The 16,945-nt window shown below is 48.2% G+C and overlaps 4 protein-coding genes across 4 annotated transcripts; 3 read left to right on the forward strand and 1 right to left on the reverse strand.

The window, feature by feature from the left end:
• The first annotated feature begins 4,984 nt into the window (after positions 1-4,984).
• On the forward strand, positions 4,985-7,292 carry EDB91DRAFT_1344960 (FAD-binding domain-containing protein). The gene is made up of 11 exons (XM_041325829.1): positions 4,985-5,170; positions 5,217-5,317; positions 5,372-5,407; positions 5,460-5,688; positions 5,744-5,874; positions 5,932-5,949; positions 6,005-6,055; positions 6,107-6,232; positions 6,291-6,448; positions 6,494-6,566; positions 6,617-7,292. Exons 1-11 carry the CDS (start codon positions 5,023-5,025, stop codon positions 7,007-7,009), a joined length of 1,464 nt encoding a protein of 487 aa, XP_041180785.1. The 5' UTR covers positions 4,985-5,022; the 3' UTR covers positions 7,010-7,292.
• Positions 7,293-7,627: 335 nt separating this feature from the next.
• EDB91DRAFT_1198188 (sodium bile acid symporter family-domain-containing protein) lies at positions 7,628-9,619 on the reverse strand. Its single transcript, XM_041320614.1, has 6 exons — positions 9,455-9,619; positions 9,210-9,406; positions 9,013-9,156; positions 8,545-8,963; positions 8,137-8,496; positions 7,628-8,080 (listed from the first exon to the last, which is right to left on the reverse strand). Exons 2-6 carry the CDS (start codon positions 9,334-9,336, stop codon positions 7,898-7,900), a joined length of 1,233 nt encoding a protein of 410 aa, XP_041180786.1. The 5' UTR covers positions 9,337-9,406; positions 9,455-9,619; the 3' UTR covers positions 7,628-7,897.
• A 473-nt stretch (positions 9,620-10,092) lies between these two features.
• Positions 10,093-11,810, forward strand: EDB91DRAFT_1315216 (S-adenosyl-L-methionine-dependent methyltransferase; the record flags this gene model as incomplete). The annotated part of the gene is made up of 9 exons (XM_041325159.1): positions 10,093-10,222; positions 10,275-10,393; positions 10,443-10,547; positions 10,595-10,822; positions 10,876-10,999; positions 11,052-11,210; positions 11,261-11,451; positions 11,504-11,649; positions 11,696-11,810. The coding sequence occupies exons 1-9, from the start codon at positions 10,126-10,128 to the stop codon at positions 11,808-11,810; spliced, it is 1,284 nt and encodes a 427-aa protein (XP_041180787.1). The 5' UTR covers positions 10,093-10,125.
• A 2,103-nt stretch (positions 11,811-13,913) lies between these two features.
• EDB91DRAFT_1235748 (uncharacterized protein) lies at positions 13,914-15,765 on the forward strand (the record flags this gene model as incomplete). The annotated part of the gene is made up of 4 exons (XM_041321362.1): positions 13,914-13,965; positions 14,033-14,368; positions 14,419-15,275; positions 15,334-15,765. The coding sequence occupies 4 exons, from the start codon at positions 13,914-13,916 to the stop codon at positions 15,763-15,765; spliced, it is 1,677 nt and encodes a 558-aa protein (XP_041180788.1).
• Between the last annotated feature and the right edge of the window lie 1,180 nt (positions 15,766-16,945).

The following is a 16,945-nucleotide window of genomic DNA, read 5'->3' on the forward strand; positions in this document are numbered from 1 at the left end:
TATCCTTCTGACGAGATGATCTAGGATGATCCCGATCTAAAGCTGACCAGGCCAACCCCGACACCAACGACGAATTGGGCTAATCGAACCTCAAAGCAAGCCTAATGCCAACCCGCCAAGAAGTTCCTCCGACAATCGCTAATGCGTGACGCACACAACCCGTGGTGGACTCCCTTTTGGATGGCTGGCGACCTCGCCTGTTTGTTTTAATCTAAGCTTCAAAACACGGTGCCAGGTCCGTACTGTAAGGAACGTGCATTTGGGAAGTTGAGAAGATCACACTTGCATAGACGTTAACTGCTCGTTTGACCTCGTGGCCGAGTTTGCAGAATGGCAGCAGAGGTAGATGCAAGTGTTAAGTCAGGATTCCACGAAGTCCGGGTTTCTGTAACTTACAAAAAATGACAATGCACGTTGTCATTTACAAAATAGCTGTTCTAGAAGGAAGTATGTTCCCGCACCGTCAGACGAGTGTATTCCCCGGCCACCATCGGTTTGACAAATTCACGAATCGGTATATCTTCGCGCCCTAAGTCTCACATGCAAATATCGTTCCAGGAACCTCTACTAGTGCCAGTAACCCACTAGTCGCTGCCAACATATGGTCTGAGCCCACTCCATAGCGATGAGAGAGAGAGGGAAAACCAGCGAGAAAAAGTCTTTTCAAAAATTCCCTCGACTTCAATTGAATGACTGCGAGGCGCATGATGACACCAACAAGGAGATGTTCACAGAGAGACACTGTTCTTGACTTGGTCTTTATCCAGACCGAATGGTTTACCTGGACCATGCCCGACACTTTATGTACCTAGGTTGTCCGGGCTTCTGTTCGGACCACTCTGTACACTCTATACATGCCTGAATCTAACATGTATTGGCATCCCAAGATGTGTACCTCATAATGCGCATTGTGCTTAGGTTTCATTGGTACCTTACAGTAGACAAAGGTTCAAAAAAAAAAGAAAGAAAGAAAGAAAGAAAAAAGACATACCTTTTTTAAGGTAGATTGCGATGTTAAACTTAAAGAATGTTCGCCAAGTCAGATTGATTATCTTTGATATGCCTCGATGCACAGGAGCGTGACGGCAGCCAGCAAGCGACGGAGGAAGCAGTAGTTTCGTGACCAGCGCCAACAACCAAGGATCTCCCGGCCGCCAGTGGGAAAATGCGTCAAGATCTAGCAACAAGTTGACAACAACCTAGCTGGCAAATGAGAGTGATATGGATGCACTAACCTCTCTGAGTTGATGATGTCATAATTAATGCGCACTTGATGGTCGTGCGCACACGGTGTCGTGCAATGTTCGTAGATTTTATCGCGCACCGTAAGGTTCAACGTGTCGCGCATTCGGCAGTCGTATCGCGCAACTATGTTTGGAGCGTCATAGTAGAAGCCCGGACAACTGACATCGAACCATCACTACCGCCGCACCGAAGCTTTGTGCGAAAGTTGTATCGTAGTTGTATCGCTCATTCATGATTAATTGATTACTAAAGCGGGGTTCGAAGCGTCATATCATCCTGTCATCATTAAAACTACAGCCTTGAACTCCGCGAGTTGGTTCCGAGTAGTACTCAAAGTTGTGACGAGCCTGTGAACCGAAGCGAATCAAAGTGGAAAACCTTCTCTTCTAGTGGGTGAATGTGGGAGCGAGAAGGCTGCAAGGCATGCAAGCATGTGGAAGGTGCACACAGCTTGTACAAATTGAGGGGCGGGCAAGGGGCAAGCCCGCGCTATGGGCGAACGACGAATGCAGGGTGCCAGGGGAAAGGGTGCAAGTAACCATGCAAGTGGAGGAAGAACGAGTGGAACGGGCTGGCACGGGTCATATTGGAAGGACGCTCGTGTTGAATTGGCAGGCGCGGGCACACTAGGACAGGAGGGACATCAACTGACCGAAAGTCCGAGGTCCTAAAGTGCGGTGCGTTAGATAAACGTTGCTTCGTGTGGAAGCAACGTCTCGGCTGACTTTATGCAGCTCATATCAAAATGAAAGCTACACCATTACAACGAGATTTCAGAGACATGCCTCCGGTCAGACAGACAATTGCAAGAGTCTGAGGGAGCCCAGATCTAGAGATGTAATGGTGCTGTTTTATTGAACACCAACGGTGCGGTAAATGATGCAAATACCTACCGTCCTTTGAAAGAGGTGCTTTAAATGCCACTGTCCGGCCATCAGAGAGTGTACATGTGGAATCAATGTGAAATCCGCATAAGCCTCTCGCGAGTCGCTTCTTCGATGTAATGGAAGGGATTGCGTGACCGTGGTAGTGCGTCTCGGACCTTGCCGACACTAGATCTGAGATTTGGGCAGTGCCAACCCTTTCCTGAGTCGTCTGGTTTCCCATACAATTTGCCTGAGGTGAATCTCCATCCTTGACCCATCTATATACTTGCGCCAGTGCCGCCGCAGGCTCCTCTCAAGTCAAGTGGAATAATACTCCAGCAGAAGTGCTGATGCCCATCCAGTTCGGTGTTGAGCCGCTGCTTCACAGAATGAACTTTGCAGGCCTGTGCCGTGATTGCATTCAAACGCCATATCACCCAGATTACTGGCTTGAACTAAGCCCCCATCGATGCCTGGGCAGGATTTCACCCCACCCATATATGAGATTGGAGGATCCTGTTCGCAAGGCTCGTGGACGCAACGTCTTTTTTTAGCACCTATGTCCATAAGGGTGTCCAATTTTCGTATTCGTGAATACTCTGATCAAAAGGAGTGGTGTCGATGCTGGCTTTACCACAGACAAGTGAATCTTGGATTTCTCCCCTTTCGCTGGCCCTGAAGGCTGACTCCTCCCAGTGCCGTTTCGTGACTGTGCGCTGATAGACTAAATCCGTCGATCTCGTCACTTGGCACATTACGGCTACATCATCAAAGATCGGCATCCCTTTATCTTCGCAGGACTGCACATCAGCAAATGCGACTTTGTTCGAAAGCACCCACAAAACGCTCGTGTGTATATTCTTTTTGGTTTAGTTCAAGTTTGCGTTCGTAAGCACACATTTTTGGTTATATGTTCAGCATCTCCACCAATCGCATGAGTGCGCTACTGAAGTCGTAAGCGTTCATTTCAGTGGTTTTGCGATGCAGAGTCCTCGAGGCCAACAGCAAGTCTGACGCATCCCAACTCTGAGTTCCTTGCCCATGGGATCGCATCGACGATTTCTTTGCTTCTGATTGCGTGCTTATCGGTTCTTCTCAGACCCGGGAGGGCAAGGAGGTATGCGAGGCGGTCTGTAAGGTTTTTCGAAATATATCGTGAGTGTATTCGTGGTGGTACGAGCTGATGATGTGTTGACCTACCACACAGAAAAGAACAGATGTCCGCCTGTGCATCAGCTCCATCAATGCGCTTTCCGCCACTCGTGAAGCCACAGGCTGGCTCTTGGCATCACGATTGGGTAGTACTATTGGAGGTGGTGATCGTGCTTTGTCTTTGATCTGTCCGTCCTTGAATTCTCACTGAATTGATACATTTGCATGTGCCAGGTGGAAGACACCCTTGCTGCACTCTCTCTCATGTCCGCTCGGCCGCTTGCGTCCAAGCTCTCATGCGTAGTTCGCCACTTGCATAGCTGCTTACACCTTTTTGCCTGACACCTTGCGTTCGCCGTTCGCCCCATATCGCAGGCTTGCCCCTTACTCACCCTTCAATTTGTACAATCTCTGTGCGCATCTCACATACTTACATGCCTCCTCGCTCCCACATTCACCCGCTAGAAGAGAGGCAAAAATCAGGTAAAATGACCTGTTACTTTTCCACTTTGATTTGCTTCCGTTCACGGACTTTGACTACAACTCCGCGGCATCGACTCGGTGGACAGAGTTCGAAGCTTTAATGAACATTTAATAATGACGGGATGAAGTGCCGCTCCAAACCCCACGTTGATAACAATAAAGTTCGAATAAGCAATACAACCTAGGGCGGCGGCCGCGCAACCATGTGATGCTGGCGTTGTGTGTGGCTTCGCGGTTGTGATCGTCGATAGGCAGCATTACTAAGCAGTAGCATAATTAATGCCGCGGTTCATCGCACCGTGATGAACCGCGGTAGATAATGATTCAGAAGAAATTGTTAGTGTCACATCAGAGGCTCCTTCTCAAACACGAAGCTCATCTGAGAGGCGGCCTAGTTTACGTTCTCATTTGGCGCTCTCATTGGTGGAGAGGTACTTAGGCGACGCTAGGCGCTCGGTGTCCCTGAACTACCCCAAAAGTATCGCTCTGAAGTGTCTCAAGACGAGTCCAAACATAGATGCTGTATACCTGGATCTCACATGTGTTGGTCCAGGATGTGCACCTCATCCTCAGAAATTTGCCTGAACCCTGCTTAGAGCTACTTCATGTGGCTATTAGTAGGTTGTGCGAGCTTCTATAACGCTCCAAACATAGTTACGTGATAACCTTACGGTGCGCGATAGAACCTCCTACTAGTAACATTGCGCAACACACGCTGAGAGCGTGCGGCACGACCAACACTTTACGACGCTGCTGCTTCCTAGCCTTAGGAACGGCTATCTTCCTTCTGTAGGGTCTGACTACGGGAGATTAACTGCTTCCTCATTCGCAAAAGCGGCTGAAATTTCGCGTAGTTTAAGTGTTAGAAATCAATTTAGTTCACCTGAGACCATACCAAACAGAGAATGTCAGGAATCGTAAAACGATAGTTTTTCAACGGGTCCAAACACCGATGCTAGTAAGTGATGGAGGAGCAGGCTGCTCCTCCATCACTTACTGGTTACCGTCACGCTCCCGTGCATCGAAGCAGCATATTGATCAAAGATAATCAACCCGACTCGGCGAATCTGTTTTAAGTTCAACATCGCAATCTGCTTTAAATTTATGACGTGACACCAATGAACCCAACCGTATTGTAACGTACACATCCTGGGATGCCAATACATGTCAGATTCAAGCATGTATAGAGCGTGCAGAGGGGCCCGGGTAGAAGCTCGGGCAACCTAGGTATATAAAGTGTCGAGCATGGTCCAGGTAAACCATTCTGTCCGTCGAGATGACACTCTATACTGGTATATCCATCGTGCTTCTTGCATGCGGCATTGGGGGACGTGCGGCTTCTTCGTCAGATCTGCTCCGTGATACTACTGCTTGTGCGGAGATCGCGGCCTCCATTTCTTCGAAATCCGGAGTGTATTACAATGGTATGTGCTATTAAGACTAAAGGTGACCAAGGCTAAACATCGACAGGACCGGTCTATCTAAAGGACAACTATCATTGGGCGTCTTCGAGTAGTCAACTCTCTGCTTGCTCCTTCGAACCTGGCACCACTGAGGACCTCGGAAAAGCGGTTCGTGTGGCTGAAATAAAGACCTCATGCAAATTAGTTGATCTTATATCACAGCTCCAAATATTGGGAGAGACCAAGACACCGTTTGCAGTGAGCATTGACTTCTTCAGTTTATGGTTCTATTTACACAGATATCAAATAGATTAAAAGTGGTGGTCACGCGACCAACCCAGATGTTTCGTCGACCTCAGGCGTTCAGATCGCGATGTATTCATTCTCAGACATCACGTTTGACTCAGATGCCCAGACAGTAACCATTGGCACTGGTAACGTATGGGATGACGTCTATTCAACACTGGAAGAATACGGTGTGAATGCTGTAGGGGGGAAAGTCACTGGCGTCGGAGTCGGCGGCATCACACTGGGTGGAGGTACGAATGTCGCCGAATGATTCGAACGTGATTTAAGATTTTGTTATTTGATCAGGATATTCGTATCTGACAAACCAGTATGGGTTGGCAATCGACAACGTGATATCGTATGAACTCGTTTTGCCCAATGGCACGGTGACTACAGTGACCAGCTCCAGCGACCCAGATTTGTTCTTCGGCTTGCGGGTACGTTTTTCGTCATCTAGAATTGTTGAGGTTACAAATTCTCATGCCGCTCTGAAGGGAGGTTTCAATAACTTTTGTGCGTGGTCATCTGAAGAACCCCGTATGAAATTATAGACTAACTCCCTAGTAGGGAGTTGTTACCCACGTCACTCTCAAAACGCATCCTCAAGGTCAAGTTTGGGTGAGACGTCAGACCACAGCCCATCGTAAAGCACTGACGATCGATGAATAGGGTGGACGCATCACATACAGTCAAGATCAAGCCGAGGAAGTAAATGCTGCCATCGCCAAGTTCTCTGCGAACGTTGCAGATCCCAAGGCATCGATGTATGGCACATATAACTATGTCTCTGGAGTGGTAAGTCTGTTCCAAAGGCAATCTACGTAGGGTCGCAGGTTAACGTGCTGCTGACTAGCCTATAATATCGTGCATGTTGTTCTATGGTGAACCCACGTGCCCCGATGGTATCTACGATGACTTCTTGTCGATTAAACACTACGATCAAGACATTGCTACCCGGTCCTACTCATCCTTGATCCAAGTTGAGCCGTTGAATGCCACATCTGGCCTTAGGTAATTTTTCCGTTTTATGCTCAGCGTATACTCACTGCGAAACAGAGCTGTGTTTCATTCCACAGCGATCGAGGAGTGGACGGAGTCCTTGTTGGATGCCGCTGCCAACGAGACCCTCGTGAGCATCGTATGTTCTGATTTAGGTCGTCTACTGACACGATCGGCTAGTTCTACGGCGAGAAGCTTGCTGGTATCGTGACTACGATGACTTACAACATCAGGCCCTACCTTGATTCTATCTACGACCACACCGATATACCATCTGCGTATCCGGATTCGCGTGAACGAGGCTACTCATTCCTGGAGCTATACTATGCATGGACCGATCCGAGTCACGACGACCTCGTATACGATGCCGTTATTACTAGTTGTAATCATCTGGAAAATCTGGCGATCGCCGCAGGGCAGGATGTTAGAAATGTAGTTGTGTATCCCAACGGTGCAGCTCCTTCCACACCCTTAGAAGATATGTACGGGAAGAATCTGGCACGTCTGCAGGATATCAAAAAGTCTGTTGATCCAGACAATGTGATGGGGCTCGCCGCAGGGTGGAAATTTTAGATATGTCCAGGTGCCAGCCTGCCGGAATATCCCGGCACCATGCGTCCAGCTGAGCGGTTGCGCTGTTTGCTTCCTCCATTCGTTTTTCTTCTCCCCCACGACATCGAGTTCGTCGTTCATTACACTCCTCACTCGCTCGAACAGGTTTCTTTGTACCCGCCCACCACTCCCTTTGAATTTATCACACCGTAATTCTACTCCTAGTATTTTATTTAGTCATGCGTCTTATGGTCTGCTCTATCAATTGTATTTTACCGTCCCAATTTTTGCTACTCGAAGAGTCATTTGACATGATCGAATTCGTAAGCAGTTGTCCCGCCCTCCCAGCGGCTCCACCTGCTTGCGTCCCATCCCGAGCTAACGCTCGGCCCCACCTGTACATGCCAGGGTTATGCTTAACCATAGCTAGTAAGCAATGAGGAGGTTTTGTAAGTTTATTTGTAGTCTACAGATCCCACATGATTAAGCTTAATGGCTTCTGAGATTCTCCGGTGTCCCAAACCAGCACTAACGCCTGAAATATTACCAAATTTAGATATTCCAGTATCCTCACTATTCTCACATATCCCTGCCAGCTCTACCTGCTTCACCACAGCTTATCCCCCTCACCACTCCTGTATATAAGTAGTAGCTTGCATATATTTACAAAAACATGACTACGTATGTCGTCGTTTACTAAACAGCTGGTTTAGAAGGCGGTATGTCCCCGTGCTGTTGAGCGTTGGAGTGGGCCGGCCCTGGACTCTACGAGCAGGAAGCAATGCTAAATGACCCTCCCTCGGCTAGCTCTGCTACAAACCCTGCAGCCACCTCGCCTATACCCCTAGAGACCCCTACTCCAGTGTATTCTCTGGCCATGAATTTCATGCATGAGTATATCTTCGCGAACTATGCCTTCACAGTCATGCAATCCGCTGAAGGCGACCCCCACTGTAGTCTAACACGCAAATATTGTGCCACCCAGGTCAGTGCGAGAAGCACAGGAACCTCTACAAGCGGCCCGATAGTCGCCGCCAGCGCCTGATCTGACCCCACTCCATACACAGCGATCGCTACTGCAATCGCAAGCTCCTGTGCAATCCACTAATTTAGTACATCATTAAATGAAGGAACTTGGAGATACGCACGAAGTTGTTACTTCCTGCGGTGAAAGCCTGCACCACTGCCATTTCATACGCGAAATAACCATTGTCCGCATTGCCTTTACGAGATTCTCGGCGAGCAAGAAAGAACACAAGCGCGAAGGCTGACGTCCACATGATGACAAAGTACAGGATCATTGGTACGAATACCCGGAAAACAGGACCGAGATTCTGCACGATATGATGTCCTTGGTACGCAAACATGACGATGATGGTGTACAGAAGACCGATGAGAGCAAGAGGGGAAAAACGTGGTGCAAAAGTCTTGTCAAAGAATTCTCTTGACTTCAATCGAATGACTGCGAAGCGTGTGATAATACCAGCAAGGAGAGGGATTCCAAGGTACTGTTGAATTGTTAACGCAATAATCGTTCTGATACTCGAGCAACTCACGATTAGAACTGAAATTGCCACCGCACCATAGGCGAGATGAACACCCTGGTCGCTGTGTCCAATGACGTTCACAAACAAGACTGCATAGGGTGAGTAGAGTATTATTTGGAGCACCGAGTTTACAACCACGAGAATTGCACAATATTCGCCATCCCCACCGGCCAACTGATTCCATACCATGACCATGGCAATGCAACGAGCGAGCCCGACGAGGATTACGCCTGTCCTGTACGTCGGGAGGTCGGGAAGCGTGGCCCATGCGAGACCGAGCATAATAAAGGGGCCAATGATCCAGTTCAGAATCATACTGATTCCCATGTGCATCCACAGACGTCTGGACAAAAATATTCGCGATAGGGCCTCATATTTGACCTTGGTGAGAATAGGCCACATCATAACAATGAGCCCTATTGCAATCGCTTTAATTTTGTAAGTAGGATTCATAATGTGTCAAATATATGCGCTTACGGACGGAGACACTGTCGAACTTGACGGTGTCAAACGCCTGCTGCACGCCAGGTACAAACTCGCCGATAATTACCCCGACGACCATGCATACCAATATGGCCGGCGTCAGCAAGCGATCTAGTATACTGAGCTTCTGGAACAGAGCTATGCTGCTGTCAAAAGAGGCCCAAGGTGGTGTCTCGGTGAAATTACTGTACCTTTAGGTGCCACCAGGTCATGATGGCCATTCTCCTGAGTTGCTTCCGGGGTGTAAGGAGACGAACAATCGAGTGACCTCGAAAGTTGCTCGTCTGGTTTTATGACAACATTTACTGCCTTGTTCATGTTGGTGTAGGCAATGAAGTACAAGGATTCGTGATCGACTTTTGAATCCCTCGATTTTGAATATCGATTGCTCAACATGATGTCAAACTCAAAATCACTCATTATGTAACAATATTACCTCAATTTAAACTTCTTTATGGATAGGTAAGTTCTTGCAGTGGGGTCCGACACCGAGGCCTGAGGGTTATATGCCAGAGGATTTTCTTCTGTGTGTTTTGGTCTACATCCACTATAGAATCTTTGCTGATTGTGACTCCGAGGAGGAAGATGACTTCAATGTGTCTCGTGCTTAAAGGTAAAGCAAGCAAAAAGGAAACTATGACTAAGATATGACATGACTAAGGCGAATTTGACTTCTGGATTCTCATTGGCTTGAGCTCTCCGTCCTTGACACGAGCTACCATAAGTATTTGTGTCCAACGGCCTCGAGGCGAGTCGCTCAAATCAGCCATTATTACCAGCCCAAAAAGTCAGATATGCAAACAAGCTCCAGATTATATTCGTTGCCATAAACCCTTGTGAAGGAATGTGGTTTGTGGCCTTGAAGCTTTGAAAGTGGCGTATCGTGATGGGCCTCAGTGCCCCAAAGGACTAGGTGTCATGTAGAACCTTCTCAGAAGTTCGTGGAAGTAATCGTGAGTGAAGGCCCGTCGGTATTTTCGTCTTCATTTTGATTTTGATTTTGACTTTGATTTTGACTTTGATTTTGACTACTGTCCGCTGGATTTGAAATCTGTGGTATATATTTACTTACAAATCACCCGTAATCCCAGACTACTGCTTACTGGTATGCTTGCAGGAACAGTACCAACCAGTGATGAAGGGGTCGTCAGCGCAGTATGTGATGCTTACAGCTCCATTGCGAGAGAAGGTGCACGCCCAGAATGTGGGTGTTCGACCATGTGATCTAAATACGTGTTCTTATTGTTCGCTATCAGATTCTGAAGCCGTTGCAGAGGCGTTCGGATACACAGTGGAGCAGTTGAAGTCTATTCCATCAGAGTCGCACATGGGGCTAAGCTGCGGAAATCCTGTTGCAATGGCGTTCATCAGAGAGGCGTGTCTTTCGAAGCCCTGATCTATTCATAATCTAATGATGTTCACAGGGAGAAACTATTCTTGACTTGGGCTCTGGCGCTGGTATCGATGTCCTCCTTGCAGCCCAGAAAGTCGGTCCCAAGGGGCAGGCCATCGGTCTGGACATATCCGCAGTGGGTGTCAATAAAATTGTACATCCACATCATGATAATCAGAGCAGGATATGGTCAATCTAGCGCGCAAGAATGCCTTTAAGCAAGGGTATAAGCCGCCTCAGGTAGTCTTTATCCAGACGAAGCTGACGCAACCCCTACCTGTGGAAACTGCCTCAGTGGACTGCATTCTATCAAACTGCGTCATTAATTTGCTCCCTGAGGCAGGCAAGGCAGCCCTCCTGAGAGAGACTTATAGGGTCCTTAAATCCGGTGGACGCCTTGTGGTTGACGATGTGAGCCTCTCGTGCTGAGCAGTTGCTCTGGTGATCCTAAATTTTCATCATAGATTATCGCAAAGAAGTCATTTCCGGATACCGTCCGGTCCGACCTTGCCGCTTACATCGGATGCATTTCAGGAGCGGTGCAGTTAGAGCAGTACAGAACTCTTATGAAGGATGCTGGGTTCACGGGTGAGTGCTAGTGTGTGAAGTAGACGCTTGTCGTTGATCTGTTATAATCCAGATGCGTTGTTTGTCGAGACTGGCGGCGATCTCGAGGTCTATAAAACCGCTGAACCTACCGGTGGTTGCGCACTACCATCTAGCCCTTCGACCAAATGTTGTGCGGCTATTGCCAGTCCTCTGCCTCAAACTAATATCGGGAACCTCAACGAATGGGCTGGTAGGGAGATAATCGTAGAAAGACGAAACATCAAAACTCATTCATAAAAGCTTCATACCAGATATACGCAAAGAAAATTTCCTCGGATAATGCAGCCGCAGAAAAATCGCCTCCAGCACTAAATCGATGGTGGGATGCTTATCCGAAAGATAACCTGACTTCCGGTGATGTCGCAAGCCTGCTTCGCGACCCTGATCGTTCAGACTATGTGATCATCGATGTTCGAGGAGATGATCGCGTTGTGAGTCGAAAATAGCGTGTTGAATGATTCGACTGACGTTAGGTGGATACAGGGTGGTCACGTTCGGGGAAGTGTTCAATGGCGAGCGGACGCGTTCTTAGGTGAACTAGACAAATTTTACGATGAGTACGGCAAGACAAAGCAGGTGATCTTTTACTGTGGGAGCTCCAAAGGAAGGGGATCTCGGTGTGCTGCTTGGTGAGTAGTACGTCTGTGGGGTCCGTTTTGCTAAAAGCAAGTTCAGGTATCAATATTACCTCAATGGCAAAGGTAATACGGTGTCGAAAGCTTGTGTTCTAGAAGGTGGATTCAACGGATGGAGATATCCTGACCTGGTGGATGGAACAAACAGTCTGTGAATGGCTAAACATATGTACGGAATAATACAAGGTTTGCATCATTGACTTTGACAGTAAAACATATTATCTGCAGATGGCATCTCCAGTCCAAGGGTGTATGCAGACCCTTCACTATGAGCGGCGAACACCTAAATGTCACTTTACCCGTATTCGGTTCTGCAAACGGACAAGTCTCGGTCAATGACACAACTACGTATCGTACTATGCCAGCAAAGTTGACCCATCGCTGACCAGGATAAGGAAAAGATCAACTCAAGAAAATCTCATCTCCGAGTTTCTCGGGCGCGCTACCCCCAAGCGTAAGCCTAGCGCTTTGAAATGTTTGCTGGCAAACAGGAAATTGGAATTGTAACATAAAGGAACGTCCATTTCAAGATAATACAGTCGACTTCGATGCATGTTGGTTCTGATACGATGACGACTTTGGCGAAGGCCATCAGTCAGGGCTTGCCTACGTGATCATTGATGTGAACTGACCTTTTAAAAATGCCTGTTTGAATGGAACGTTCCTCGTGACGTGACTTCTTACAGGGGAGGACTGTACTATACGTTCATCCGAACGATCCTTCCTCAGTATTCCGCACAGGAAATATGTCGCTATGGACGGAGACACGATACTAGTCAATCGGATCATTACACGACAGGCGATTATCGATGGCCTGATATGATCGTCTCCTGTACGGCATGTAAATTAATCGAACGAAAATTACTGAACAATCAGGCCATCCACGATTAATCTCCTTTTGAGCGCGGGAGAAGATGCAGAAAGGAGCGCCAGGGTACATCATGTGCCACGTCGACGAAAGGAATGGCGGAAATGTACACCGGTGATTACGATTGTGGTGTGCGCTAGGACCTACCTCCGATAAGCCATAGATCACGGTGTTTTGACGATCACAGGATCATAATGGATAGGCCATCAGCTCTACTGCCAGACCCTCATGATGGTCAAAACGTTCCTCGTCGAAGGGCGCGAGTTGCCTGAAATAGGACCAAACTAGATCTTCATCATGATAACACGTTTTACGTCGCGAAGATGCACTGGATACGGTAAGTGGAGGCGCGCTAGCAAAACTCTCGTGAGCGACACGTTAAATCATGCAGTCACAAGACCGATGCTGTGATGATGAATATAGCGGAAATGACGGTTTTCGGGAGCGTTGCATTTTGGTGTCATGAAGGGCGCTCTCTGTGCTTTATAGAGGCTTCTCGAAACTAGATATAGTGAAGTCGGTCTACTTTTCATTCTGATTTTTCGTGCCAAGTGCCAAGCAGAGGAAAATTAGTCGAAGAACCCAGTGGGAAGAGTTTCCAGGCGATAGTCAGAGAGTCCGCCCGCGTATGTAGAAGCGATTCGTGCGCTGGTTGCATGAAGTATGCTGGTTCGAATGACAAGGGAACGGGGCGAAGAGCAGGCGGTACATGAGTTAAATATTCTTGACACGGCACTGCATGCATGCATTGATGCGATTCTGATCGATTGTTCTGTTTTTACAGTGGCCACGATGCAGTTTTGAGAGCGTGCTGAATGGCAAGTGGCATGGGCTGACACATGGCCCATGACTCTTAGCCGGTGTTTTGTCTGATGCGGCATGCCCTCATTCAATTGACGGCTAGCTTCCTCTCTTCCTCGACACGGAAAGGTTGGACCTAATTAACGTCCTTGATCCAAATCTTGTTTGCATCTCGTCCTGGAATTTTCTGATAATAAAATCTGGGTTTCTCGTTAGCGTTTATGGCTTATTGCGTGGTTTTTTGAACCAGTACCCTGTACATTGACAGCGTCGATTGCATAAAAAGGCGGCGTAGACAAGCGAGAACGTTGAACGTTGAACCAAAAAACGTTCACGGCTAGCGTTGAGCTAGCTAGTTTATCAGGACACCGGTTGGACAAGAGGTGGGAACAAGAACCAATAAACCACCCATCTTCGCATCTCCTGCCAATCCCGGAATAAAGCACTCTGACAGCGTGCTTGTCAGCAGTAGACGCTCTAGGTCCGTCTCTTAGTTTCTCATTTGTTCCCCACTAAGTACAACTTATCAGAACGCCTAACTCTTGTCGTCTTGTCCCTTTTCAGCATCCTCATACACTACAGTCACGATATGCCTGCAATTCGTGAATATGATTTGTATCCTAACGATGTCGAAGATGATGGTGAGTTTTCTCCTTTAAAATCATCCTCGATGTCTTTCTCATCATTTTAATGAATCATTGAATGCAGATGGGATGCCCCCGCTCGTCGATAACCCAAATACATCGATGTCGTTTACTTTCTTCACCGATATGACTCCCATCACCGCCTTCAGCGTTGATCCAACCGCTCCCTGCGAGAATGTATGGGATCACCCAGCGTCTGCGTCCCCTGTGGAGTTTACAGACTCCTCTGAATATCCTACAACCCATACCGCCGATCGCGTCTCTCATGGCAAGAAACGGGACGCTTCGTACATCCCACGCCCACCCAACGCTTTCATTCTCTTCAGATCGTCGTTCATCCGGAGCCAACAAGTTCCGGAGAAGGTCGAGGGGAATCACAGCACCCTGTCGAAGATTATTGGTGCGTTCATGTTCACCGGATCTACTCAATACTAATGTTATTGCATTCAGGCAAATACTGGAAAACTCTTCCTCGTGAGGAAAGAGAGATCTGGGAGGCCAAGGCTCTCGTTGCTCAGGCGGAACATAGAAAGCGCTACCCAGACTGGCGTTTCAGACCTGGCGCTAACGCACTTGCCAAGCTCAAGGTCAAGGATCCCGGAATAGCGAACCGGAGACGAAACGCGCAGAATAACAAGAAAACCCGCGGAGATGCTGAATCGAAGAAGAAGAATAAGAGTAAAGATGAAAGGTGTTCGATGATTGCGGATCTTCTTGTTGAAGGCAAGACTGGGGCTGAACTGGAAAGTGCGCTCAGAAACTGGGAGAACGGAATTGCTAGGGAAGTCGTGTCGTGTAAAGGCGCTGTTGGCCAGGAAGGTGAAGATCATCGTGACGGAAGTGATGGAGTGAGGTGGAGCGAAGCTTGCCTGACTACCGATCACTTTCAGATGGGGCCGGTTCAATGCTCGCAAGACCTCTTCCATCCCAGTCACATCACACAGGTTAACGCCGATGGCCACGATCATCTCGCCACGAGTCAACCTCGCTGCAAGACTCTACACGACGATCGCTTCAAAGTACCTCTCACCGCGATGTTCAAGCGTTCTCTGTCCACACCTGCTAGGCACTTCGCCTCTCCCGCGGATGTACCAGATCTTAGCCACAACGATTCTCTAACCAGTAACTTCTCTGACGTCTTATCCGACACTGCAAGTTCTCCACTCAGCGTCTGCAGTCCTTCAACTTTTCCATCAGAGCAATATGAAGATTTGTCAGTCGCTGTGTACGGTGATTCCATGGGCCATCTGTCGCCCCTTCTTCTGCCGTCAGGAATAGGGGATGGTTCTCCTGCACGTTGGAATGACGTGAGTTCCGTCGCACTTCTCTTCTTCATGGCATGTGCTAATTTTGTATCTTTGGCAGCCCTACAATCTCCTCGGAGCTCCATCACCTGTTGGATCGTTATCAGACTGCCCCGGTCTGACATATGGACATAGTCCCTCTGTTTCGCCAGTCGACGTGAGCTTTGGGAACTATTCCTTCCCTTCGCCAACGCTAGCGGCACTTACTGCAACAAAGCCCCAGAATATTTCTGCTGGCCTCGATTACCCCATTTCGTACGATACCCAGTGCTACTCCTCTTACTCGGCGCTCAAAGGGTGGGCCGATGGGCAATACGCGTCTTTTGATACCTTTCCAGAAGGTCCCGTGCCACAGGTCTTTGTCAACCAACACGCCGGCGCACCACCAGCGATCTACGAATGGTCCCCTCTCGACGATACCGTACGTGCTGACTATGCACCTCAGCTTCATAACGCATTCGAAAGCAGCTACTACAACGATTTCAGATTCTGAAATTCAGTCCCCCCTGAACTTGTGTATATCCTTCCTTGCGCCACCCCTCCCCTAGACTTTTTAACGATAACCAGGAACTGAAATCGGAATGTACTGCCAGTGCTTCAACTTGGTATGATTTTATTCTATGCAACTGTTTTACTTTTTCCATAGATGAGCTTTCCCCATCTCGACTGCGACTGCTATTGTTATGCGTTCATTCATCCCGATGTTTTGTACTATGCGATCCCTCTTGTTTCACGTATGCATGTTGTTTGTTCTGAAGTAACGTTTGTACGATACTATTGTGCTGCTGTCGTGTTGTGTATGTACCCTTGGACTAATCGATGTTAAAGCTACCCTTGGCACCTGCCTAAGGCAGGTATGCGAAGGGACTCCCCTGAGATCTGCTCCTGCTTGACAACCGCAACTTAGTGACAGTGCGCCTGGTTCCTCGAAACTGCAGCTACCACCACTGAAAAGTCTCTTCATTGGGCTAGAACTTCGCACTCTATGTGTTCCACGCTGCCCACGTCGATACGGCTGGATCTTCGGAGCACGGAGGGCTATTTTTAGCAGAGGAAGCAAACTAGAACCACATGTATCACATGCCACCATGGGCAGGTACTACTCCGGCTTTTAATTATGAAGGTGTTCGTCATCGCCACATCGCCACCCCCTGCATATACACAGAATTCAAAAACAAGGTCAGATAACGGTGGTCTTGATCACGCTGTGAACAATTGAAGTACGTATGCCTTGGAAACCATCCCCTCGAGGCTCGACCTCGTTCAAACTTTGATAACTATCCTTACCTCAGATCCGTCCTCGTTACTAGGTAAACTCCGAAATCAATCCGGGAAAACGCCACATACCGTGACCGTATCATTCTACCTCCTTATCCATCAACCAGGAAGGCGAGGTCCGGACTGGACATCAATGGAAGACAACGGAGCTCAAGAAAGCGAAAACCAGCCCAACACCGGTCTGGATTGGGTGTATGATCTACGGAGGATATGCTTGGAGTCACGAAAGTGAACTTAACGACAAACAGCCTGCGGTCTCACACGCAAGTGGCTCATCCTTGAGTTCACCGTCGCATACAATCAGCCCCCATTTGTAGGCATAAGGTTGTACCGCGGAAAGGTCAACGATCACTGAACCTTAAGTGGGCACCTTAGAGGCGTAGTGATAGCGATAA

Source organism: Suillus paluster, assembly GCF_016628075.1.
Source record: "Suillus paluster strain FC165 chromosome Unknown EDB91scaffold_9, whole genome shotgun sequence".
Classification (NCBI taxonomy): Eukaryota; Fungi; Basidiomycota; class Agaricomycetes; order Boletales; family Suillaceae; genus Suillus; species Suillus paluster.